The following is a 27,494-nucleotide window of genomic DNA, read 5'->3' on the forward strand; positions in this document are numbered from 1 at the left end:
TCCAAATTGCTTTCTTTGCTCCTCGAGAAAAGTGTAGGAGGCCACTTTTTAATCTGCTACCTATAGTTTCTCATCAGACCCAAGGGGAAGCAGGGACAAAGGGAAAACTTTGGGGGCTTGACACAGTTTGGCCTAAATAAAAGGGGAGAGGCACTTTTTGGCCTTGAGGTCCAGGGAAATTTGACTTGGAAGAACAATTTAACAAGAAGAAGAAGCTGAAGTAATGTCCAACACATCTCAACAGCGACTGAGTCATCTGGTCATATGTATCAGTTCTGCAGCCAGGTGACAGGACTAAATGTGTGCTAGAAGTCTTATTATGCCTTAGAAGTCACTCAAGATGGACATTTCTGATGGAGGTGACTGGGGGAGGGGTGGTTCGTCTCAGTCAGTAAAATGCTGGCCATGTAAGTATGAGGACCCAAGTTCAATTCCCAGCAACTATGCAGGCAAAAGGCTGGGTGTGACAATGTGCACATGTAACCCATCCTGGAAAGGTAGACCAGTGGCTGCCTGGGGCACCAGATCCCAGGGAGAGACCCTGTGTCAAAAAACAAGGTAGGGAGCTACTGAGGAAAAATGCCTATGGTTGGTTATTGGTTACACACACACACACACACACACACACCCGCACACACCCCTGCACACACACAGTCTCTCTCTCTCTCTCCATGAAGAGTTGGAAGCTAGTTATGGGCTAGTTATGTAAATTGTTGGGGTTTTGCGACAGTAGCCACTGATCACCTCATGCCAAGATGAGCACCAAGTAGGGCCTTGAAAAGACTGACATGATACTGTTGGGTCATGCCCAGGGAAACTTGTTTCTATCTTCTAGAGTAAACACTTAGTGGGGTGTTTAGTTTTAATTGACAACTTGATACAGCCTAGAATAACCTGGGAACAGAGTTTCCAGAGATAAAGTCCAGACCAGGTTGGTCTGTGGAAGTGTCTGTGGTAGATTGTCATGATGATGATGACAACGACGACAATGACAACAGCAATAATTTTGGTTTTTTGAACCATGGATGCCCTAGAACTCTCTCTGTAGATCCGGCTGACCTTGAAGTCACAGACATCTGCCTGCCTCTGTATTCCTCATATTAGGGTTAAAGGCTTGAGCCCTTACCCAGCTAGCTGTCTTGATTAGTTTAATTGATATGGGAAAACTACCCCCTGCAACCAGAAGGTACCAGTTCCACTTTTGGGACCTGGACTTTATAAGAGTCGAGAAAGCCAGTTGAGTACTAAGAATGCATTCATTTATTTATCTCTGCATTTTGCATGTGATGTGACAATATTCCTTGAGTTCCCCACAATTACAGAGTAGTGCTGCTTTTTGTCAGGGTATTTTATCACAGGCGCAGGAATGAAACTGGGACGCATGGCTTAGTCTGGAGGGAGTAGAAGCTGATGACTGGGGACTTTAGGACCTGAGGGAGGATGAATGCCAAGGGGGCCCTAGAGAGAAGAGCCCCCCCCCCAATTTTCCCACACAGCCCTGTGGCTGTCACTTGCCTGGCTGAAAAAAAAAAAAAAAGGTTTGTATTGTTCCTGTGCATTGAGGCTTAGGAAGACCAGAGTGCTGCGTTTGGAGAGGGGCAGGCAGCAAAGAAGCAGAGAGGGAGACAGAGAGAAGGCAGAGGCCAGGGAGAAAGAAGGTGGAAGAAAAAGGTTGCTGGAATAGGTAGCTTTGGTCATTACCTTGACACACAGTTGAGGAACTGCCTCCATCAGATTGGCCTGTGGCATGTCTGCGGGGCATTTTCTCAACTGCTACTCAATGTGGGAGGACCCAGCACTCTATGGGTAATGCCATGCCTGGGCGAGTGGGCTTGGGGGTGTATAAGAAAGACAGAGCAAGTCAGTAAGCAACATCCTCTGTATCCTCCACTTCAGCTCCTGGCTTGAGTTCCTGCCCTGACTTCCTTTCAGGATGGACTATAGACTGTATGCTGAACTAGACCCTTTGCTCTACAGGTTGCTTTGATCATGGCGCCTAACACAGCAACAGAAAACAGACCAGGGACATCTGCTCAGCAGTAACTGAAGGTGGAACCACTTCCTCTCAGGAGCCCTATGTACAGGGACAAACTGACTCCCTACAGTGTCTGCTCCCATTATAACATGAAGATAGACAGAGAATGATTGGGAAATTTTAGATCAGGTTAATTGCCTGTGTCCCCTGAGACATAAGATTTGGCTACAGTGGATTAGGGCCTCAGGCTTAGGCCACCAACAACACCTAGTGAATATGTATGTGGTCTGTTCCTCTTTTTTCAGACCCCAGGAGACTAGGCCTCTGTGTCTTGTCCTTAATTTTATTTTGCTTTTTGTTTGTTTCCTCTGGTTTAGCCTGGATATTAGGGGACTGATGGTCTGGCTTTCTACAGTTCTGCTACCACCATGTACAGTCTGGTGTGGTCTTTAGGATATGGATTGTTAGTACACATACACACACACACACACACACACAGACACACACACATTAACCAACATCATGAAAGCTTCATGGCTTAAAGCAATGATAAACACACGCTATCTGCTTCTCTGAAGGAACTTAGAATGGTTCCACTTCAACAGCTTCCATGAGCGGCAGCTGAGGCAGCAGTGGGTGGGGTGACATCGTCTGAAGGCTTGACTGGGCCTCCTCACCGGCTATCTGCTGTTGGCCTTGGTTTCTCTTGGCACAGACCCGTCCATAGGGCAGCTTGAATGTCTTCATGACTTGATTTCCTTCAAAGTAGAGAAGGACTTGATCTCAGGAATCACACTGTTAACTTCACTACACACTGCTGGTCTTATTCTAATGCATTAGCCCCAATGCATTGTGGGGATGTGTAAGTCTCTGGAGATGGGATTCTTGGGGGCCATTATGAAGCTTGGCTACACAGGGTCATCTCACGTATCAAAGGGAAAGTCTCTGATAAGCTTGGTCTTTATGATATAAACTCCTGTTAAGGACAGCTTAAGCCATGCAGCAGCCTTCATGGTTTGTTCAGGGAACAACTTGTTATAATTACAAATAAGATGGCACACACCAGATATGATATGGAGAGATTTATTTGGGAAGAGGAGTTAGGGCCTGAGTGGGCCATGAGGGTAGAGAGAGAGAGAGACAAAGAGACGGGGAGGGGGAGGGGGGGGTGCACCTCTTAGAGTGCTAGGGGGCAGGAAGAGAGAGAGAAAGAGGGGGACAGGGTGGCAGGTTGGCCAGTTTATAGTCTAGCACACACCTGGCAGCCATTAGTGATGATATCATAGGTTGCTAAGCAACCTAGAGGCAGGCAAGTGGAACTTCCTATATGCTAACAATGACTCTGAAAGTATTTTCTATGCCGGGAAGAGTATTAATCGAGAGATTCAGAAAGACCTGTAAACTTGTAGACTAGTAGAAGCAATGCCTAAGCTGAAAAGTAAGACCACAGGAGTAGCAGTGGAGACCCTGGCAGGTGGAGAAGAGACCAGCCAGCATAGGCAGTGCCCAGCTCTGCTGAGCACTCGGGGATGGCTGATTCAAAAGAGCAAGGTTCAAGCTGTGTGCTGAGGGATGGGCAGGAGATCAAAGGACAGTGGGAAGGTGAGAAGCAGCATGGATGGCTTTCCAGGCTGGAGCAACAGAATGAGGAAAAACTCATTACCACCCTGAGCCTTGCCGGAGTTCCCAGTCTCTGACTCTGGAACCATCTCAAACTATACATTTCTCATCCTGTGGAGCCGGCAGCTGCTCTTGTCTGTTATGGCAAGCAAGAGATTCATCAACAAGTTCCGGAGCGATTCCACTGTGGTGGATCTGCCTGTCATGTTGGAACAAAAGAGAATGACAGAAACAGTTTCCACTGTGGAAATGACTGTCTCATGCTCCTTGGCTAGAGGCAACGTCCCTACTCACTCTCAGGGAGGGAGTGCATATATATGTATTTATAGGCCCAGGTATTATTTTTCCTTTGTTTTGGAAGAGGCCTCTACCTGCTGGGATCAGTGGAGGTCTAAAATGAACATGTGGAACGCAGGTGCCTGCTGGGACCAGAAAGTTTAAAAGCTGTTTTTGGGTTTCAGCTACCACAGAAATGCAATTCTACATGCTTTTGACTGGATGGAAAACATATCATTCTGCACTCTCATTTTAATACTCTGTTTTGTGTGGCCTTAGCTTCCTTCAGGGCAGTGATTCCACTAAAACCTCTTCCTCCTGTCCTGTGTTCTGAGGGCACTTAACACACACTTGAGATGAGAGAACAGGAGAAACAAAGGCAGGCCAGGGTCTGCTCCACGCCTGCTTCCCTGCTGCCTTAAGTCAGGCTCACCTGCTTCCCCCTTTGGTTTGCTCACATTGCTCTCCAATCCTTTACTCTTCACGGAGTATCCTTGGCCCCAGGGTGGAGAGCTGAGGAGCTGAGGGCTGAGCTCACACCTGGCAGCTCCCCAGGATAGACTTGGCTAGGCCTGCACCTTGGGTGGGAAGATGCGGGGACCAGCAGGCCTGCACTCCACGCCTGGCAGAGGTAAACAACGTCAGATAACAGCATTTTTTTTTTCCAGCCCCAAAGCACTTTCCAGGTGTGCAGAGAGGCCTGATCTGGATGCCAACCTCCCAAGTCACGTTCAACTGACAGATGAGGTTTGAAGTGCCGAGAGAGAGGCCTGGAGGGAAGAGAGATGCTTTCAACCACAGACAAACCTGCCAATTGCTCATGACCTCACCAAGCAGGCACCCTCTACGGTGGGAGAGGGCTGTGCTGATGATCTAGTCCCGTCCCAGAGGGTGCCTGGTGACCTCAGAGAGATGGCTGCCTCCCTCTCCCCTCCTAGGCAGAAAAGGGCAAAAACAAGAAATAAAAACTGACAGAGCAAGTGAGCCACCCACAGCTCTACTCCTGTGAGACTGCACTTGCACTGGAGGCTGAAAGGGGTGTCCTTGCCCCAGATGGGGAGCTGTTCCGAGACTCAGGAAACCTGTCTCCCCCGGACCCTGGCTGTTCTGTCCCCTGCCTTGAAGAACAAGTCCAGTCACACATCTGTACACGGAAGGAATTCAATACCAGCTGCCTGGCAGTTCTTCCAAATGTTGTACTTTGCCTGGGTTAGGTCCTGGGACCTCTGACCCTCAGAGTTCTCTCAGGAGTCATGGGACAGTGAAGGCTGTGACCGGACATGCAGAAGGACAAACTCAGATCACTTTGTTGGGCACTGCCATTCAGTTTCTACTTACAGAGCTTGTACAGTGTTGTTACAGCATGCGGATAATCGTTGTAGAAAAATACAGACATGGGTTTTGAGTCTGGGTCATTTCTTTTGTGCTAGGCAGACTGTTTTTTGGGGGCGGAGGAGGTGGCTCAGTGGATAAAATGTTCATTGTACAAGTATAAAGACATGAGTTTGAGCCCCCATCACTCAAGTAAAGGCAGTGGTGGCGCATGTCTGTAATCCCCGAGCTGGGGGCAGGGACAGGTGATACACGGGGCTTGCTGGCCAGCCAGACCAGCAAGTCAGTGAGCCTTGGGTTCAATGAAAGACCACTTCTCAGAAAATAAGGTGGAAAAATAGAGGGAAGACAGTCAGCATTGATCTCCGGATACACACACACACACACACACACACACACACACACACACACACACACACTTTGAAGGTGTTTGTTCACTTTTGTCACTCCTGCCATGTGAGGGTACCCAGTCATATTCCCATGTGGAGGCATCTCGAAAGCAAATAGCAGCCCTCCCAAGCATCAGATGTGCTTACACCTTGTGAGCAGCCTCCAGAATACTAAGAAGCAAATTTGTGTTCTTTCTAAATTATCCAGACTCTGGAAGTTTGTAACAGCAGTACAAATGAGTTAAGTAAAGATAAAAGCCATAAGGCATCTAGATCAGCACTTAAAAAAAAAAAAAAAAAAAAAAGAAAGAAAGAAAGAAAGAAAGGAAGAAAGAAAAGGTTAGCAAGATAAGAAAGCACAGGTAGAAACAGGAATTGTGTGATAACAGGAGACCAAAGCCAACTGGGAAAGGTCACTGATAGATTTCAATCATAACACTCAGAAGAAGAGGCTCTGAGACTATGGAGACACTAGAGCGGTTGGTAGTGGGGATGGGGGGGCGTGGCTAAGCTGAGAATGGGCTGTGGACAGTGACAGTGTTCAACAGAATTCCTTTGGTTTCCATGACTCGGTGGTCGACACGGAACTTCTCGAATTTGTCAAAGTGCATGGAATGCTCTTCGATGAATTACTCTCCTGTAAACCAAGACTCTAGGTAATGATGAAATAGGATAAATCGGAGTAAAGTGTGAAAGCAAACACCCCTCCATGGTGCCAAGGAGGCTGTGCACATGTGGGCAGGGGAATATGGGAGTTCCCTATTCTCTCTCTCTCTCTCTCTCTCTCTCTCTCTCTCTCTCTCTCTCTCTCTCTCTCTCTCTGTCTCTCTCTCCATGTGTGTGTGCGTGTGTATAGGCCACAAGTCAAATTCATTGAGTGTTGTCTTGCAGGAACAGTTCACTTTTTTCACAAGGTCAGCAGTTAGGCTAGGCTGGCCAGCGAGCATCACCGACCCTTCTGTCTCCTCCTCCCCAGTGATGAACCAGTGCACATCCCCACACCTGGGCACTGGAGACAAGCACTCAGGTGTTCACGCTCACATGACAGGCACTTTTTAAATCTGAGCTATCCTGTCAAACTCACAGTATAAACTTTTTCCTTTTCTTTTCCTTTTTTTTTTTTTAAATTTAAAAACTCTGTGTATGTAGCCCTTGTGTGAGTGGGCTCTCTCCTTCCTCCCTGTCCGTCTCAGGGATGAAATTCAGGCCATCGAGCTTGGCAGCAGCTTTTCCCACTGGGCCAGTGAGCTGGCCCACAGGCTTTTAAGTAATGACCTGACTCACCTTGTGAAGGCCTTTTTCTTTTTCTTTTTTTTTCCAGAGCTGAGGACTGAACCCACAGCCTTGCACTTGCTAGGCAAGCACTCTACCACTGAGCTAAATCCTCAACCCAAAGGCCTTTTTCTTAATGCTATAAACTTGCTATTACGTTTCAGCATATGAACATCAGGAGATAAGTTCACAAAAGGGGGCCAAGAAAAGGCACTGAGGAGGAAGGCAAACTCAAGAGAATACGCAGGAACAAAGGACAAAAAGGAAGTTTTTCACAAGGGAGCAAGGCCTATGTTGCTGGGAGACTGGAGACTTAGGACATTTGCTTGGTAGAGAGGAGAGCCCAGAACGGAAGGGGAGCATGGCAAAGACTCTGCCCAGTAGGACAGGCTCTGGAGAGCGCAGGGTCTGGAGGGAAGACCAGACCAGGCAGCATAACTTTGTGGCCTGAATCTCTAGGCAGTTTGGTCTCTACCAGTGGCCAGTGTGTAATGGGACCAGGAAACCTTACCTTAGCAGGCTTGTTGACTGATAGGGAAAGATCCTCGGCACCAGTCAAGTGGGAGAGGGCAGTGTCTTACTGAAATCCTCAGTGTTTACCTACAAATAAGGTTAATGCACTGTAACTGCTTGATGAGTCTTAAGTCTCCGATTTCCTGTCTATTTCCCCCTCTTACCTACCTACTCCATCTCTATTCTGCTGAACTCTGTTTTAGCTTTCTTGGGACTCAACTCTGGCTCGGCCTGAGCAGGACTGTTTAGATGCAGCAGCGCCGTTTGCCTGTGCCACGTCCTTTACGTAGGCGCTACATTGAGGTCCTTATTCGTGACGGTTACCGGATGACGGATGACATGAGGTATAACTTCTTCACATAATAGGCTCCGCTCTGCAAAGTCTTCCCATCTTTACCCACTGGTTACCCTGAGTGGTCAGTTTGTATAGAAAAAGGCAGGAGAGAGAAGCCCCATTCTTTATTTTTTACTAAACCGTTCTGAAACCAATAAATTGCTCCATTGAAACATTCAATAGGGAATAAAATGTCTAATTGAAAGTTACATTTATTTGTGTGTGTGTGTGCGCACGCATGTGTGTGTATGTGTGCGTGTTCGAACACACGTGACATGGTGCATATGTAGAGGAGGTCGGATGACAGCTTGTGGGATTCAGTTCTCTCCTTGCACCATGTGGGGTTGAGGGATTAAATCTCGGGTTGCTGTGCTTGGAGGCAGGTCCCTCTCTACCCACTGAGCCATTTCTTTGGCCCAGAATTCATTTTTTTAAAAAGAAAAATGTGTTTACTTTATTTTATGTGCATTATTGTGAAGGTGTCTGATCCCTTGGAACTGGAGTTACATAGTTGTGAGCTGCCATTGGGCACTGGGAATTGAACCCGGGGTCCTCTGGAAGAGCAGACAGTGCTCTTAACCACTGAACCGTCTCTCCAGCCCCTAGAATTAAAAAAAAAGAAAAAAGAAAAAAAAAAAGCTATAGACTTTGACATGTTCTAATTCATTGTAGTAATTTTATCGTAATACTCAGTTGTTTTAGGGTCTTTTAAATCAGTTCCTGCTCTCCGTGACAGTTCCTGCTCTTGTTACTGGACTCAGGGAGAAAAGCAGGCTTTCTTCAGATCCACATCTGGCACCCACTACGCAGTCCCTCAGCAAAAGCAGAGAGAGGACATTTTGACAATCCTCAGCCAAGCTTTCTGAAGCTAGGCCTGTGGTTTCAAGTTCAGTTTTACAAACTAAGAAAAATGTATTTTCATATTTATGTTATCTTAGAGAAAATTACACCCAGGACAGCCAAATAAATGACTTAGATGGCCAGGTTCGACTGTGTAAGTTGACAAGATTTCAAATAATTCTTTGTAAAGTGAGGGTAGGGCAATGCTTTGAGAGCCCACAGGAAAAGCAAGTCCTTCCTCTGTAGGTTGCCAGTTCTACCAAGACAGACACGGGCGTTTTGGAACTTGAGTTTGGAGGGACGTGGGGGATGTCCTCAGCTATTAAGATGTGTGGTTGTGCCCTTATGCTCCACTTCTTCCTGAGGAGCCTTAGGTGCTGGCTAGCTCCTGGACACAAACTAGTCACGTGGGAAGAGGGAAGCCCATTTGGAGAACTGCCTCCACCAGGTGAGCCTGTGAGGGCATCTTCTGATTAATGATTGATGTGGGAGAGCCCAGGCCACCGCTGGTGATGCCACCTGAGCAGGTGACCCTCGGTTGTATAAGAACGCAGGGTGAGCAAGCCAGCCTAAGCAGCAACCCTGCCTCCGGGCTCCTGGCTTCCCGTGATGGAAGTAGCCCCACGGTGCTTTTGATGATGGTGCTGATCATAGAGGCAGAGAAGCAAGCTAGAATGCCATGCACACACGAGGTCTGTGCTGTGAGATTGGTTGCTTAGATGTGTGGAAGTTAAGGCTCTGCGTTGACAAGTTTTTTCCCTTACCTCACTGTGTGCACACGCCCTGGCAGAGCACTGAGCCCCTGGAAGAGTTTATCCTTACAGTGACTGAACTCACTGGAAGTAGGTAAGGAATCACACCCCCAGGCAATGTGCAGGACAGATATGGACTAAGATACTACTTATCATTCATGTATAGGGATTGGCTAGATCACCACAGTATCGGCATTACCAGGAGGGGACATTTGAAAACACACATGCACTGGGAATGGTGCACGCACTGTAGCCCCAGCACTTGCGAGGCAGAGGCAAGAGGACCCACCACAAACCTGAAAGCAGCAAGGGCTACAGAGTGAGTTCTTAGCCAGCCAGGGATACTTGAAAGAACGACTGTCTCAGAAAACCATTAGATACACTGGGATGAAATGGCCTTATGCAAGCATAAAAATTCAGTCAGCCCTCTGTTTCTTTCCAGCATCTAGATAGAGTGAAACTGTGTGAGTGAGGCCCAGGCACTTCTGTTGTTTTTTTAAAAGCATTCCTGATTGATGGTGATGCCCAAACAAGTCTGAGATCTGACACTGTATCACAGAACGCTAACAGAAATCCCCTCCCGAAGGCACTCATCTGTTTTCCCCTCTGAGGGAACCAAAGCAAGACACTTTTAGATAAAACATCATCCCATTTACGACATCTGAACCACTTGCTTATAGAACTCTGGAAGCTGAACAGGGCCACTCTGACAGGAACTCATCTCCATGCAATACCCTCAGATGGGACCAGTGTACGCACTTGGGTGTTGCAGATCACACCACAGCTTTAAGGGACACTTCTGAATTTGAATTTCCAAACCAAGGAGGTTGAGAGATCTACCTCAGAAGCTGGGATTAACTGAATTAATGAAGATGTTTGCAATTTGCTTTGCTACTGCGCTAGAAGAAGGCCACACGGTCAGCTCTCTGCAACACAATGGTGACTTTTGATTACAAGGTGTCCTTCAAAGATCACATGACTCACAAGATTTAAACTACTGACCTTTCTTACTCATCAACAAATTTCAAAGGGCAAATTATTGGGAATTCCCTTAACCACTGTAAGCTTTGCACAATCTACCACCTTCGCCAGACCCTCATGTTCCAGTGCATGGCTCCCCAAAGAACCACCAGGCAAGAAATGTTTTGGGATATTATGTGTGTGCTTTTTTTTTTTTAATTGTATAATTCATTTATACAAAGACATCATTTGATCAATTTATTTACAGCCTTTTCCAATTTTCATTTCCACTGGAGAGATATTTCACATAATGGTTAACAATGATTTGAACTGATTGCCAGTATAACCCTGGGCTACATGGGGCCTCTGTCCTCCTCCCCCCTTTAAAGAGCATGATGCCATTTCTAATGCAAACACTTTGCAGTGAAGAGTCACTATCTTTTTTAAATGAAGAAAACAAGCCAGAATTAACCTAATATGGTCCAATTTCCAACACATTTTACAGCTTCTTTTCAAATTAGTATTTGCAGGCATGAGAACCAAAGCAAATACAGTCCGCACCCCCTGTGGCCTTCCACAACTTCCTACACACCCTCAGGTCGGGCTTTCCCTAGCTCCGCTCCTCTGGCTCAGCCAGACATTCTTACTTTAGACAAGCTACTCTTCCCTCTCCTCCTCTTCACTATCCCAGTCTCCTGCCCTCTCTTACTTTTCAGACAACACAGAAACTTCCCTCAAAGTCCTTCTCATGGTCTCTTTCAGTAGTCTAGAACATACTAAGTCACTTCATGGGTCTTTACCACTTTGACATGATACACTGACAAACTCAACTTTTCTTAATTGGCTCAAACAGTATGGCTTGGTTTCACTTGGTAAAATTAACAGGATTCCCATGTGCATGCGCGTGTCTCACACACACACACACACACACACACACACACACACACACACTTTATTCAGGAGGAAAAACTTTAAGGGCATGCCAATTTAAAAAGGCATCGACGTAAAAAAATAAAAGCAAATACTAAAAACTACTTTACAATAAAAAAATTAAATACTTGGCAGAATAAATGAAAAACGAGGAATGTGCAGTGAAACCTGATCCAAGGCATTCCAGTTGATAAAAACGGAAAACACATCAAGTTCTACGGTTGTTTTCCAAGGAAGCGGTGCTCCACTGTAAATACTGAACTATTTCAAACTCAAAAATCTTTCATATAGATTGTCATTATTAAAATTTTATGCATCATTTGAGGTTTAACAAAAAACACTGATAGAATTTCAGCATCTGCAAAACTTTAGGTTGGCACAGACTGTGCATGCCACACCTGGTCAGTCCTGGAAGTCAGGGTGAGGGCAGCACTGGCCTCACAGCACTTCTTCTGATACAAAAAATACCAGCATGGTATGTTCCAAATAACCATGAAAATACCTTTTTAAAGTCTGCAATTTAACAGTAATCTGTATATCTTTAGCTGCCATTAACAACAACCACAACACAACAACACAACAACAATGAGGGGGGAAGGGAAGGAGGGAGAGAGAGAATAGGAAAGAGAGAAACCCAAACCACGAGCATATTACATCTGGTACAGAGTAACCCCAGGGTGCCCCATTACAAGAAAAAAACTGTACAAATTTATAAATAAACAGTCTCTCCACGAGAGGATACACATATTTATACCAGAGTCTCTTTCCTTCTGCCACCTGCCTGGGCTTTGTCCCTTGCTCTTCGCAAGCCAGGCTGTGGTCGCTGTGTCTTCCTGTTCCTGGTGTCTTCTGCCATCTGTGCGTTGGAGCCACATTCCAGGGCGCTGTCATCGCCCTCCTGGGTGACACCAGGAACCAGTGAGGACCTTTGCTGGGCTCTGAGGTTCCCAGCAGAGGGGTTGTTTTCCTCACACTCTTCGTGGAGCTCTGGCAAGCCCCGAAGCTCCAGGGGGCTGCTGGCCCTCTGGAAAGGGGCGATGGCGGATCGGATACAGTTGAACCACTGCTGCTTGTGGAACACGTCATTGGCCTGCAGTGTGTGGGACTGGCCCGGAGACGGGTCCTGGAAGCGGACTCTAAAGATATTTTTAGCTGAAGGAGAAAAAAAGAAATGAAGAGTAAGAAAATGGTCCTACAGTCTACACCTTCCCGTGCTTACGATCTGTGCTTACAGCCAGAGGGGACCAACTGACTCAGTGCTGTGCCGTGTATGGCTGGGGAAGGGTTTCACCAGTAGAATTCTTAACGCTTAAGTCTAGATTAATTTTTGTACATTTGTTTCTTCTCTTTATTGTTTTCAAGATGGGGGTCCCACTCTAGCCCAGGCTGGTTTCAAACACGTGGCCACTAGGCTTCAGCGCTTTTCTCCCCATTGCGCCTGGCTCCCTAGTCTAGGCCGTGTGTCTTACCTTTGTCTGAGTTGCCAAAAGCCCCTCGGAAGGAGCCGCCCATGCGCACATCCCCGTCCTGCAGGTCCTCCAGCACCAGCTCCTGAACTGGGATCGGCTGCCGGTAAACCTGGTAGGAGTGACGCTCATTTCGTGTGACAGGCCGGGTCAAAACCAAGATGTCTTGAAATAAGAAAATGTACAGTTTCTGCAGAAATGAAGGAAAAAAAAACCCAAAACTTCCTAAATATGTAAATTGATTAATTGTTAAAGAACTGGACTTAATATTTAGATTTTTCTAATTTCTCCTCAAGTGATCTCAAGGCTGTGCAGGCTTTACTTGGAGCAGCCAAGCTCACGCTACCTAAAGCTCTTTTCCTCATCGTCCGTCAGGCTGCACTCACAGGTGAGGCAACAGCTGAGTAAACACAATGTACCTCAAGCACTGACATCAGCAAACAGGCTTAAACTCCAGCACTGTGCACTGCAGTTTCCTAGACGCAGGGATCCCAGTGGACACGGCTTCCTTGTTCACGGTTGCACTCTGTCCACAGAGGCCTAAGCCTTACAGAACGATTAGACCCTGTGCTAGAAATCAGACAGGCTAGATTTCAATTTTTTCTTAAGCAACCCCAATTTTTAAATGGGGCTTTTGGAAGCATATAAAACAAAAATAGCATTCCTGATTCCTTAATTTCAGAAGGTTCTTTAAAAAACAAATTGCTTATTTAATCTGCTGCACAATTCAAGAGGTGTTAAAACCTCTGGCACCGCTATAAAGCACCATATCCAGAGGTGTGTGCTCACGAGACACTGGAGCAGGGACAGGAGACCCCAGGCACACCCGGGCTGACAGCTCGCTAGTGGGAAGGGCAAACTACTGGCTGAGGTGTTTACGCCTTACTGGCTTTATCAACACTGGTCACATAAACAAGCATTAACCTTCTTGCTGCCAGCCACAGGTTTATTTTCACAAACCTGCCTCATAATTTATGTGCATAAAATTACGCAGGGTGGGAAGGGAAAGCAATGGCTTCCTTCCTGTTGGTACTCAAACACACTCACATGGCCACTTTTATTCCTTAGCTCGCCGTGGCACAGCAGCACCTTGCTTGCTTCGATCCTGGGGTCCCTCTGCTTCTCGTCCAGGTACTCCAGCTTGTCGATGTAGTACTGACACTCGGACTCACCTTTCTTCAAGTTGATGTCAGCGAGAACTCCTTGTATTATCAATATCTAGAAACATGAAGACAGGAAACCAGATGCAGCAGCTGCTGTGCACTAACCCTTCCCCTCCCTCCCGAGCAATATTCACATAAAGGATAGGGACTCCAGAAATCAACCCAGCTAGGCTCCTCATCAAATGTGTGTGAAATCAGTAACAGCCATACTGCGTCACTAGCTCAAGGCCACCAGGCAGTGGACAGGACTAGATTAAAGCCCAGTCCCCTGATGACATGAGATTTCAGAGTACCACTGTATGTTTATTTTACAATTATCGATGATGAACTTGAAAACCTCCATTATGGGATAACTTACTGCTTCCTCCAGAAGCTGAACATCAAGGTGGTCTTGTGGGGTGTGTCTAAGGATTTCTTTTAACAGTAAAGGGTATTTGACAAGGCGGCTTCGAGGGATATCTAGGAAACTCCAAAGATCTAGTTTTCGACTGAAGGGAGACTCCAGACAGCGCTGGAGGAAGTCTTGGACTCTCGGGTCTTGCTTCTTCTGGTCCAGAAGAGCCTTGGCCGCCAGCTGGTTGCTGCAGTAGCCTTTGTAGGCATTCAGGCCTGGCAGCTGTAGAGGGAAGACAAAGCATGACACGGCCCTGTGAGGACTGGGCTTGTCAGTAACCACAGCAGACAGCAGAGCTACACGTGTGTTCAACAGGCAGTGGACACTTTGCTGGCTCAGCTGAAGACTCATGACTTCTTTTTCCAAGCCTCACTAAGCTTTGAGTTATCTGTTTTCTCAGGGTGCTGAGTTGCTTCTCTCACACTCCTCACAACCCTGACACTATGGGCCTGGTCACTCTCTGTGAGGTCATGAATGTGGAAATGACCTTCATTACCGAGTCCCTAGGAACCCTTTCTGAAGAGGGCTGGCATATAGCAGGCACTCAGGCATGTATTTACATGAGCGACTGCAACAGAAGATAAGCAGCGCAGCATTATGGAAATTCTGCTCAAGCAGGGAACGGTATTTGCAAGCAGATCTGTAATAGAATGAAGTTCTGTATTTTTAAAAATGTTGTAAGTGCTTATCATAATAACCTTGGTGGATTTTAATGTCTCATTGCTTTTAGAATCTACAGGCATGGCCAAACTGCTATAGATGACAATGTAGGCTGCAGCACCGCCTGGTACACACATACGATGACTTGCTTATACATACCCAGTTCACGAGAACGTGACCAATCTGTTCCACTGTCCCATCAGGCTTAGTTGCTTCTCCTATTCTTGCCAACAAATCTGAAGTGTATGAGAGTAGAAAGGACAATGAAAAAGGACTGGTGAGTACAATTCATTAAAAACGACTCGTGTCAATGCTGTTCAGAGACAAGGGGAAATAAGAACAAAGCTGACCTTCATGCAGAGGTATGTAAGCGTCCAAATCTCCAAAGATATGTGTGAGCTCCTCTTCAGACATGATGGACAACTTCAGCATGGGGTCATGGTAGGCCTGAGAGAGGGTAAGAAGTTCATCACACAAAGGAAGAGTGGACAACACTCCAGCAACCTGCCCTTGACTGAGTGTGTCCTGCTAACGATATGTCAAGGACATAGATTTTGGAGCGACACTGCAGCTTATGTTCAGGTTACTAGAGCTCAAATTCGAAAAGCCGTGTTTCAATCTCGAGTCAAAGATGTATTCCTCATCATTTTCCTTTGCACTTCAAAGTTAAGCACCGCCCTCCAGAAGCTGGGAAGTGTCATTTTCAAGGCCTGGCATGTGGGAAAGTGACAACTGACCTTTCTAGCGAGCTTGAGATCCTCGATTAGGTCCTGTTCTCCTCGGGACAATTCATATATTGCCTACAAACATCCAGAAGTGAAAATCACGTAAATGGTATTTACAGTGCTTGGTGTTTTCAAGAGCTCTTTTTAAAGAGACTTGGCCTGAAATCCTACTTCAGGATGGAATCTCGAATAAACTTGCAACTATTTTCTATCATTTTACCCACTAGAGTTGTTGAATCTTATGACCATGACTCATTATACACTGTTATAGACTGAGTGGCTATAAATAGTTACTCAAATAAAAAATTAGGCATATTTTCCCATTCTTCTGGCAAGACATGCATTTAAAAAGTTTTTTCTCTCCCAGAATAACTCAGTAACTATGGTGTGCGCACTGAGTGCCTGCACATACCTCCTGCCGTTTGATCTCTCGAGCGGTCAAGGACTCCTTCATATTGATGTCTAGCATCTCCGACCATAGTGCACTGCTTCTTCTCTTGGTGGGGGTCGGGACTGTGGTCCTACTGAATGGCTTCTGGGCAGAGGCTGGGGACCTGTGCTCACCACGAAGGGTAAATGACTAAAGGGCAAACAAAAGAGAAGGTGACATTTGCAGGCTTGAACAATTATGCATTACGACATATTTCTGAGAATTTCTCAGTAAGTAAAACAATCATTTAAGTTTCAATCTAAGAGGTAAAAAGACTTAGCAACTCTGGTTGGTTGTGGGGAATGGGAACAGTCTAGGAGGAACCTTTGCTGAAGGATGCAAATGAACAAGACTTAAGCAAACACTGCTCTAGTGAAATATTCCCCACCAGCAGATTCCAAAACCACACACTGTAAAACAGTTCAAAGGAAAACAAAGCTTAGGCGTCTATAAAATGTGCCCTAATCCACCTTCCTTCCCCTTTTACCTGTATGGTTTGACCAAAGCGCCTGACTGCTCCATTTCTTACGGGAGAGATTAAGTTGGCCAAGGATGTGACCCGAGCTAGAGGTCGAACTCTTTTATTGCTTGGCTCCTGGGAAAACAAAACCAGATTATAATAAAGATGTGTTGAGGTGTAATTATTTCATACAAGTCCAGGCAAAGTTAAACCCTTTACAAAACAGTGTTTGTCCAAGACAGGGAGACAGGGCACTGCCAACATGACTGCTGTTCATCATGCTAAACTAGGGCAACACCAGGTAACACCAGCGTAAGAAACCCAGGGCTTCAGCGCTGTTCCGGTACTGTGTATCTGTACTCTTAGCTCCTTCAGCTGAGAATAACCTTTCAGCATGTCTGATACTAAAATAGGTAAAAAAAAATGCTCAAGCCAAGGCAGAGAGGAGGCTCACAGGTCTCCTAGGCTCTGACAGGCCTAGACTCCTGGCCGCACATCTTGTAGGGTGCAGCCAGGGCCCCACTCGTCAGGGTTAAGAACTGGTAGAGCCTGTAAAATAGCAGCAGCACAGCAAACACGCACCTAGCAGCACAGCAAACATGCACCTAGCAGCACAGCAAACACGCACCTAGCAGTACTCCCTGAGATAAAGAACTCCAGATCAAGCGGGTCTACACGGGGAGCACAAACTGTCTGCACCTCGTGCCTTTGACAAGTCATGTGTTATAAAATGTGAGCTAAATGATGAGAATCCAGAAGGACATGTAAAGATTTATATTAACTTTAATTTACACTTATAAGACTAATTTAATATAATTAATCTTAATTTATAGTAAGATCATCAAAGCCTGGAGTGATGGTGTACAACTTTAATTGCAGAGCTTGGGAGGCAGAATCAGGCAGGTCTCATTTAGCTCAAGGCAAACCTGGTCAACAAAGAGAGTCCCAGCCAGGCAGGGCTACACAGAGAGGCCTGTCTCAGAACAAGGTCCTCATTAAACTCAAAACTAACAGAAGAACACTTCCCCCTAAAAATTCTGACAAGACCAAAATTAGGTCAAAAGGAAATAACCCTCATATAATTTAAGAACTAAATGGGAAAAAAGGACAAAATTAGGTAGAAACTTAAATGAGTCAAATAGCCCAAGAAGCAGCTGGGGTTCTATGCTTCTGAGGGCGCGCGCGTGCACACACACGCATGCACACACACACACACACACACACACACACACCAAAAACAACAACAACAACAACAACAACAACAACAAAAAGGAACGTCAGTGATTGAAGAGACTTCAAAGAGAATTCTAAGGTTCGGCGGCTTTAAGCGACAGGGTTGTAAACACTCCCTCCTCCAAATAACTAACTGCAAAGCAAAACCTAAAACTATAAAACCACAATGAGATGAAAAACAAGCCTTTGCGACGTGTAGTAAAATGGCACACGCCGTCTGATGAAGGACATGTGTGAATGCCTTCAGCATACATCTGTGCAGACTGAGTGACACATGCGTGTGCAGGGGCAGCTCGAGGCATTCCTTTCCATTTAGTAAAGATAGCACAAAGAGTCTCCTGTGTGAATGGAGATAGAATTACCTCACAAAGCAAGATATGCCAACATTAACTGGACACAAAGCAGCTGCCTGGCTCTCTTGTGCGTTTGGGAGCAGAGGGTAGCACCTCTTCCCTGTTCAAAGCATACAAGTCTCACTTCCTAGTAAAGTACCAAATATTTAATTTTCATTTGAAGGTCTTTAGAAAGGTGCACCTCCCCGTGAGTTAGAAAGTAAAAGTCAGCTTAGCTAAGAAGAAACGAAATTTGATATTACTGTATTAAATAAAACTTGATAGATTCTTATCTTTATAAGATTAGTTAATGTGAAACTACTGATTTCTTGGTAATTAAAAACTGTCATGTTTCGAATGAAGAGATTACGAAGCCTATGATCATTGCTGTGCTAAGGACTGAGGCAGGGACCTGTGAATGTTAGGCAGGTCCTCCCTCCCTCACTGGGGAACCTGAGCAGTCAGACCCAGGTGACTAGATGTCTATCTAAAAGCACTTTTATGGTCCTAAGATGGATTTTGCTTATGTATTTCTTTAGGATAACTTGGTGGCTAAACATATTCATAATTCTTTAAAACACATATAATTTATCAGTTCTTTACAGAGGATGTCACTATTCAGTTTGTCAAGTCTGAAATGCTTGGTAAGAAAGTGTAGTGTGCACACTTGGCAGCTCTGAACAGAGGACTGCCAAGAGCTCCAGCTCAGCCTGGCCTAAGCCTGGGCTACCCAGCCTGACCTGAGAAAAAACAAACTAAACCTACAAACAAAGATGGCAATCATGCTGGGAACTCCTTTTCAAATAATGAAAGATTTTAAGGAAAGGTTAAAAATGTAACACTAGAAATGGCCTACTGTCAATTTTAAGATATGACACTATTTGAAAAGATCATATTTATTTATTTATTTATTTTTGTGTGTGGAGAACTGAAATGGATTAGGTACTCAAGAGTCAGCAAAAAGGTAGGGGCAAAAATCTGTATCTTTGTGAATATAGGTTATGATTTGAGCTGTGTACATCACAAGCAAAAGTAGGTTTTCTTCTCCAGGTCCAAGTGAACCACTTTGGTTATCTAGATTTATTAGGAATATGAGCATCTGTATCATAAAAGTTGTTACACCCACATTCACCTCTCCCCAGACAAGACTCAGCAGTGATATCTAGAGGTGATGAAAGCACACAGCCACAGCCAGCCCCCCACAGCCTCAGCCTCAGCCTCTCCTGCCTGCCTCCAAAGGTAAGGCTTAATTAATTACACAATGGTGGCGGTGGTGAGGTGCTCAGAGTGCTAGAAGGCTGTTACAGTAAACATACACAGCTTTTAAAAACGTCCATAGGCAGTGACCCGGTTCCCTCTCCCCAAAAGACCAGCAGCGGATCTGGGAGAATGAAGGAGTGCTAACAAGGAACTTCGGCTGCAGGCAGCCTTTTATGGGGGCTAAGGTTCACTTGGAGGGGAAAACCGCACACTCCCAGAAGTCTACGATGTTTACTCAGGTTAATCGTTAATCAGACTATCTAGTTTAGACAGCTGGCACTCATCGCCTTAGGAAATCTGCCTTACCCCAGCCTTTTAGTTACTACATTTTCACAAGTCACCTCCACCAACTTCATGTCCTAAAATACTTCAGAATATCTATAAACAGAAAATTAAATCTACTTTAAAGCTTTACTGGGCTGTATCTTATTTATAAACACAGAAGTCTGGATCAATCTCTTTGGTAAATTTAGCTTAGCTAGTTTTTCTCCCCTAATGATGTCAGTACAGGGCATATTTTAAGAGTCAACCAAATCATGATATTTTAAAAAGTCTTTATGTGTCTCAGTTTATTTCTTTTGGTTTGCTCATACATAAAAATTCTCATTTGGCAAGAACTTTAAAACTACAAAAACATGAATAAAGAAAGCTGTTTGTTTGTTTTTGAGAAAGATAATGATAAGTGATCAAACAGTATTCTCTCTTTTACACTCAGGTCATTAAGGCTGTGTTGAGAGCTCTAAAGCCTGGACGTCAATTCTGGGGATTTTAATCCAAGTGAAGGAAGGGGCCATGAACATAGCTCAAGTCTCATACCAATAAACAAGGCTCCTCCTTGATGGCCCCGAAGGCAGCTCCTTTGAGAATTTTAACTCGGGGCATTGTGCGAAGAATTCTCTTTTAAGAAAATGATTACTGATTTTACAAAACATAAGAAAAACTGAAACCAAACAAATAACAAAACTCAATGTCAACCTCCTTTCCTGAAGATGGCAGTTTAACACCTCAGATGTTTGTGTAACAAACAGCTTCTCTGAGGCATACAACAAACTGTTCATGTTTAGAACGGACAATTACATATATTTTGGCAAAAACATCACTATCATCAAGAGATTTGGTCAGCTGAACCCATAACTATTTCTACCACCAAAGCGATCAGGCAGCGGCCACGACAAGACTGAGGCAACCAATCAACTGGCAAGATTATATAAACATGGCACAAAATAATTGTTTTTCACAAATGTTCACAAAGGCTTCAGGAAGCCAAGGTGAATTCACGCAAAGCAAGGCAGGCAGAGCGGCAATGTTGCACTGGCTCAAATCCCTTTCAGAATAAAAAAGGGAACACAGCAAAGTTAACTACATGTGAAAAGAAAAAAGAACTCCTAGTCAGACTCTACTCACTTGTTCACTAGTATTGAAAGGAAAATACTCGTATTTTCCCTTCTCCCTTAAAAGCAGTCCCCCAGACTTAGTAATTTAAGTTACGGGGGAAAAAAAAGGAAAAATAAAAAGAAAAAAGAAAAAAGAAAAAAAGCACAACCATACCAAACATGGGAAATGTATTTACCCAGAGACGCATATATTTAAAATCCTCTTTGTATGTAACACAATTTAGCTACATAAAACTGCTTAAAGTTAGACCACAGTTCCTAAACACATTTCAGGCCTGATCATAATAGCTATACATTTTAGTATGTAATACGATTAAAAGTTTAAAAGTAAAAATTTAAAGTCTGAGAAGTTCTGCGGAGTTGGAAAACATTTCCTTTGGTCTGCTCTTACCTCCTGCTCCCTGAAGGGCTGGTTATTAACATCTAAGACTCGGATAGTCCTTTTAATGGGCAGGAGACCTCCGATCTCATCATGCGCCACCATGCTTCCCAAATGTCCCTTCAAATCTTTCGGGTTAGTCCACACGCGAGTCAGCCCCGCGGGGCAGCACCGCCAAGGCGCCCGGGCTTTTCTAGCGAGCGCTCAGCCTGGCCCGGCAGCCATGCGCCCATGCCTCCGACCCGCCGCCGAGCTCCTCGCTTGTGCTAAGGCGGCGAGCGCTCACGCAGAGCTCAGGGCTCCGGGGCGGGGCCAGGCTCCGCTCCACGTGACTCCAGATAACCGCGGAGGGGCGCACCTAGGCGGCTGGCGAGCTGCCTCGCTGGCTCAGCCTCAACTGTGCGGGTCATCCTGAATCAAAAAGGCAATGGAACTTGTACAGGAAGAGCAGAGGCCCACAGGAAGCCGAGTGAACACCAGACAAACGTGCCTCAGTTACTCCTCTAGCACTTAGTTACGGACAGGGACTCTTTTCCTTAAAGACTAGTTACCCAGCACTGCAGGCTTACGCACAACTGTTAAAATAACCCGCCTCTGAGAACAAGGTTCCTACGGGGGAAGGAGGGCGGCAGCATGGGAGATAAAAGAGTGATGGGAGAGGCATGTATGAAAATGTCACAGTAAATTTGTTAACTCTGTGCACTGAAGATGCGCTAATGAAAATCTACTGAAAAACTAAAGTAGTTTTCGCCACCTCGTCCCCAGGACTGACTGACAGGGGACTACAGTGGGCACGGCTGAGTTCCCGCTATTCCTGTTGGAAGCCCTGGTCCTGAGTAAAGCAGGACTGAGCTAGCTCAGATGCCAGGCTCACTATCTCACCAGACATTTCTGGTTTGAAAATTTAACAACTCACAACTCGGAGTCAGATATTTTATGCAAAACAACAACAACAACAGCAACAACAACAACAACAACAAATCCCACACAGCAAGATCCTTCCCTAAACTTGTCCTGATGTGGCTCTACCAGGGCCACATGACCTGCTTACAAAGCCTTGCATTTTATAAGGGAAGACATGCTGCCTCTTGCTCCCCGCTAGGTGAAGTCACACAGGACAGGCAAGCCTCTGACTTTGCAAAGCTTTCCCTTATGGAAGGGCTATTTCTCCAGGCTGAGATGAAGTGGCCGATGCTTCTGTATGTGTTTTGCATAGGAGGCTTATCTTAACAGTGTGCTAATATGATTTGCAGTGATTTGCAAAGCTATTTTTTCTTAGTATTTACAAGCATAAAATAAGCCTTGTATGAAAAAGGGCACTATTCTAGATAGCAGGGTGATAAAATGTTGGCTTTGCAGTTGAGATCTTCCTGTGTGAAGGCAGGTCGCATGGGGAGGCGTGGATAAAAGGGAGCTTCTGCAAGTAAGTTGTGCAGCCAGCTAGTACCGCTCCGGGCAACCTGACACACGGGTGGGAAAACTCCCAGGGAAAAGGTTCAAGTGGTGTTTCTGTGGGGCCTTGATCGCCATGCTGCTTTACACGTTTGACTCAGAACATAAATAAAAGGAAGGGGCAGACTCCTATAAGGCCACAAGCTGGCAGCAGTGCAGATGCCTTTGCTGAAAGCCAGGCTGGTATCGTCTGTGGGGCTAGTGCTAAAGGCAGTTAAAAGCTTACTGTGAGGGCTGGAGAGATGGCTCAGAGGTTAAGAGCACTGGCTGTTCTTCAAGAGGTCATGAGTTCAATTCCCAGCAACCACATGGTGGATCACAACCATATATGATGAGATCTGGTGCCCTCTTCTGGCCTGCAGGTGTACATGCAGGTAGAAAACTGTATAATAATAAATAAATAAATCTTACAAAAAAAAAAAAAAAGCTGACTGGGAATATAAGGCAAAACTCACATGGCAGTACCAAGAACTTTGCCTAAGGTTGGGACAGTGGGGAAAAGAAGGACACATGCAAGATGACAAAGATTTTAAACACATGAGTCATTGTTTCGCAAGTAAAGCAATGATTTTGTAAGAAAATACTAAATTTCATTTTGATACACTGCACCTGAAGCAACAGAAGTCACATAACTATTCAGCCAGTACTGGAACGAGAGGGACTTAGAAAAGGGGTTTCCACAGATTTACCTTGGAAAGACCTGAATGAAAGCACAGTCAAAGGGGTTTAGCCCTGGAGGAATGAACACTAAAGGAAAGAAATCTGCAAAGCAAAGACAGAGAAAGCAAGAAACCAGGGGAATAAACAATGTTAACTATGAACAAGGTGGCTGACCAAGAATAGAGATCCATAGATCCTTAACAAGAATCTCAAGTCAACTGTCAACAGGGACAGGAAATCTGGAAAGAAGAATGGGTGGGAAACTGTGAGCACGAGGCAGCTGGCAGTAGTTTCTAAAGTATGACTTACCAATTTACAGCCTAGTGCCACCTTGTCCAGGAAGGGCCAATGCTATGCCTGTGGCTACGAGCATGGCTTTCCTGAGGCACGGTCTCATGATGCAGTCACGGCTGGCCTGCACACACTGTGTAGCTCAGGCCCTGCTTGTCTCCTGAGGCTGGACCACAGAGGGGACCATGAGTTTCTCACATGAGGATGCATCTCGCTGTTTTGAACTTTTCAACTTCTGAGTGGAGAGTGTTGTATTTTGTCATCCACTCTGTTACTTGGTTAAGCCTGGTTGATGTGCGATGTGCTCGGCCTTAAACTCTGTGGAAAAAGTTTCGGCATAACAGTACTCAGAGGCACCTGGAGGTTGTGGACGTTCAGTACGATCAAAGGTCTGCCTAAGTTCCTTGAGCTGACACAAACAGTGTGGCCAGGAAGCACTGAGTAGCCGGGTCCTGTTAGCTCCCTCAGTTAAACACAGTGAAGCCAACACCACGGCCACAGTCTCACGAGGGATTAGAGCGTGAAGTGCAGCGAGAGTTAGGAAAGAGGCTGCCAGGGAGTTCTCATGAGTCTCTTACCCAATGTCTTCTCGAAACTGTTTTTCCCTTTCGTTCTGTTTGAGGTATGGCCAATATAAGGAGGGAAAAGGAGAGCTTTCATTTCCTCTTCCAGCTGGGGACCCAAGAGGGAAAGGCAGAGTTTCATGCAGAAAGTCTATGTAATGCAAAGAGAACCCAGCAGTCATAGGCCAGTAAAAAAACAAAAACAAAAACAACAGCAAGAACAAAACAAAAAAACCCAACCAACGAAACAAAAATCCAAACTTTGGCTCATCATCACTAAACTCTCAGTTTCCCTTTAAATGTGAAGGTTTGTGGTCTAACCACCAACAAGACAACTTGATAACATCCCAAAGGCGCAGTGTGGACGTGGACACGCACATGCCCAGGCGGCACAGACCAACGACCCACCCTCCTCAGGGGACGCTGAAAGGCAGTGGCGAAGAACTGGAGGGCAGTTTACGGTCCTAGTCTGTGTACAGCTCCATGCATGTGACTTTATTTAACAATGCTACAAAACACTACTGCCAGCATCTTAAAGACCACCAAGACGAGAATTCAAAGTTTAAGAAACTCTCCGTGCCTGGAGAGAGTTGGACGCATTCAACTTTGTTGTGGTCTACTTTTCAGCTAAGAGAACAGACACAAACCCTTTGTAACTTATGTCCTGGCCTAAGCTGCAGCTCAGTAGAACTAGCCTAACCGGCCTGAGCCCCATGCTGATGCCAATATCTCCTAGGGAAGGAGACCCAGGCAAAGGCTGGCGCATTAGGTGACTTTCCTGTAACGGGATGGGGGTTTAACTTTAGGAGAGGTCTTATTGCACGCGGTGGTCGTGCCTTATGAGGCTATCAATAGCAAGTATTTTAGCTCTGGGCTGATGGCATCATGGAGATATAAGCTAGTTGAATTTTCATTGTGTGGGAAATAAGATTTGTAGCCTTAAAACTTAACATTGACTTATCTAAAAATAACAATGTAGTTTGGTGAACAGGATCAAGTTTCTGATAAAAGTACTGGTTTTCAAGACCCAGGTTTAGTTATATAGTCTTTGTTCTGACTGGGTGGAGAGGGTGAGGAGAAAGGTCACACTGTGTCCTCTCTCTATAGAAAAGGGACTGGTAGGCCCCTCACACATTTAATGTATAAAACAGTGTCAAGAAGTAAACTCAGCCTTGAAAGTAACCTGCTACTTTTTGATGTAGGTACTGCTTCCATTTTCTTTTATCTGTAGCAAGCAATGGGTAATTTGATGAGCAATCACAGGACGGCGGAAGACCAACTAAATTCTCTGCTGCCCTCTACAGGGAACAGTGTGAAATGCAGAGGCAACATACTTTTCTCAACTTGGTAATCATGTTTGTATAGGTTGCTATATAGGTGATAACATAAACAAGTTTTTCATTTGAGAAAAACCTGGATACCAGTTAAATTTATACATTTAGCCCTCATGTGGCTTGTGTGTTTATATTATGGAACTAAACATATATTTAAATATTGTGTAGTGTATGAAATAGTCCACAGGTCACAAGAAATACTTTTGGACCTTTTCTAGTTGTAAGGAACTGTTCTATTTTTAAAACTCTGGAATTAAAATTACAAACATCTATTATTTATCTAACCAAAACAGATAAGTTAAAAATAACATTTAAAATGTTACTAAAAAAGGAATCAGCAATCAAAAAATTGGAACTTTTGAGGAACCAGCGTTCCAAAGTATGAATAAGCTATGAACAAAAGTGGGCAGATGCACTAGGAAAGAAATGAGTAATGAAGTTATTTGTAGATTTGTTTAAAAAAAAATAACTGGATTAAAAATTGTGTGTATTCAAGCCTTAGTAATAACTTAGGTTTAGGTAAAAGTTCAGTTGAGATCAATTAAGTGTTATTAAACAAAACAGTCCTAAAGATGATGAGGTTTGTATCTTGTTCCTTGGAATGACAACACAAATAGCAAATAAAATAGGTACATATGTTGTAGTGGTGACTATCTCAAACACAGAAGGCAACAACATTTTCCAGTCAAATGTATCATTCCCTGTCTTGAAATCTTTTATTATTGTTGTATGTGTGAGATATTTATGGGTGCAGGCAGAAGTCAGGACACCTTTAGGGCTCAATTCTCTCCTTCCACTGTGCGTTCTGGGTATCTGGCTTCTGTGGCAATGCCTTTACTTCTGAGTCATCTTTGCCAGTCACCTCTGATCTCCTCTTATGTCCAGGGATTCCTCCCATCTTCCCTGAGCCCAGCTCTAGTGCCCTAAACTGGCCCAGGCTGCTGTGTCTTCAGACTAGACTCCTCATGCTCCTGACTCTGACTTTCGCCCCAGCTCCCCACAGCACCACGCCTCATTTGCAGGGTATGTTGCTTGCCCTCCACGGTGCTTATTAAATGCTGCTGTGGCAATCTGTGCATGGGCTATGAGGAACTGATGACGCACAGGGCATCACTGAGTAATAGCACACAGGAGCTGGTGGATAATAAGCTCCCCTCTTTAGTGTTTTGAGAAAACAATTCTGTGGTGCATTTTAGATGGCTCTTCAGTGCGTCCCAGCAAGAACAATTCTGTGTAAGGTGGTAATTACCTTAATTACACACACTGCATGTGCAGTCTCCTGGTTCACTGTTCCCATCCTATTACCTGCAAACACATCTCAAGATAGACCATCTGTCAGGGAGTGCTCATTTCGTGGGGGGATACCAGGCCAGGCCACCTACACTGAGAATGGCTATAGAGACATTGCACACAGGCTTTCTGCAACTGGACCACTTGCTGGTGGTGGTGAGGATCCCAGGGCTCAGGTGAGATGAGGGAGCACTGATGGAGAGGTGAGACCAGGGCTCCGTGAAAGGTGATGACAAATGAATAACAGAGGGGCAACTGTGGTTTCTAAGAACTACAGTTTTTAATTTTTAAATTATTTTTTATTAACAAAATTAATTTTTATTACTAATTTTTAAAAGCCCTGAGGAAAAACTAGCAGATGCTTCCTAATGTTTCAGAATCACCGTGGCAACAGGCAACTTCAGAGTCCTTGTCATTTCAATTCCCTACACTTAGGTTTGGAGCTGAAGCAGTCCCGCGGCCAGGACAGACGCAGAACAGGAACAGCCATCAGCCAAGGGACAGGCAGTGGGTTTGGTGCCTCCTCCATACACACTCAACTTCTTGTGGGACTGTGGTGAATGACAGCAGATCATGGTAAACTTGTGTGGCACTTCTTCATCCATCCATGTGCAAGATGCTCAGTCTTCCTGGAACAGCTCCCTTGGCATTTGGTCTATGACTGTTAATCTGGTCTGTGTTCTTGGAACACAAGCAGTTTTTATGAAGGAAGGACAGCAGTCCACATTTTCCTTCATGTTAATTGTTTTGTTGCTTGCCACAGACTTTTCAGTGACCGTAATAGTCCACAAAACATTATGTTAGTCTAATATGTC

The 27,494-nt window shown here is 45.1% G+C and overlaps 2 protein-coding genes across 6 annotated transcripts in view; one reads left to right on the forward strand and one right to left on the reverse strand.

The window, feature by feature from the left end:
* LOC127194016 (3-alpha-hydroxysteroid dehydrogenase) overlaps positions 1–27,494 on the forward strand; it is a 1,235,587-nt gene that overhangs the window by 842,698 nt on the left and 365,395 nt on the right. The window lies entirely within an intron of this gene.
* Net1 (neuroepithelial cell transforming 1) overlaps positions 11,729–27,494 on the reverse strand; it is a 34,404-nt gene continuing 18,638 nt past the window's right edge. The window contains exons 1-10 of one of the 2 annotated variants that reach the window (XM_051151406.1): positions 21,102–21,371; positions 16,519–16,626; positions 16,014–16,181; positions 15,614–15,676; positions 15,227–15,323; positions 15,036–15,112; positions 14,181–14,438; positions 13,707–13,877; positions 12,663–12,849; positions 11,730–12,345 (exon numbers count right to left, since the gene is read on the reverse strand). In XM_051151406.1, coding sequence (XP_051007363.1) covers positions 11,942–12,345; positions 12,663–12,849; positions 13,707–13,877; positions 14,181–14,438; positions 15,036–15,112; positions 15,227–15,323; positions 15,614–15,676; positions 16,014–16,181; positions 16,519–16,626; positions 21,102–21,194 — 1,626 coding nt within the window. In that variant the 5' untranslated portion in view covers positions 21,195–21,371 and the 3' untranslated portion in view covers positions 11,730–11,941. Of the gene's footprint in view, positions 12,346–12,662; positions 12,850–13,706; positions 13,878–14,180; positions 14,439–15,035; positions 15,113–15,226; positions 15,324–15,613; positions 15,677–16,013; positions 16,182–16,518; positions 16,627–21,101; positions 21,372–27,494 lie in introns of those variants that run through there. The other variant, XM_051151407.1, reaches the window with a different exon arrangement.

The sequence above is a fragment of the Acomys russatus genome, chromosome 9 (genome assembly GCF_903995435.1).
Source record: "Acomys russatus chromosome 9, mAcoRus1.1, whole genome shotgun sequence".
Classification (NCBI taxonomy): Eukaryota; Metazoa; Chordata; class Mammalia; order Rodentia; family Muridae; genus Acomys; species Acomys russatus.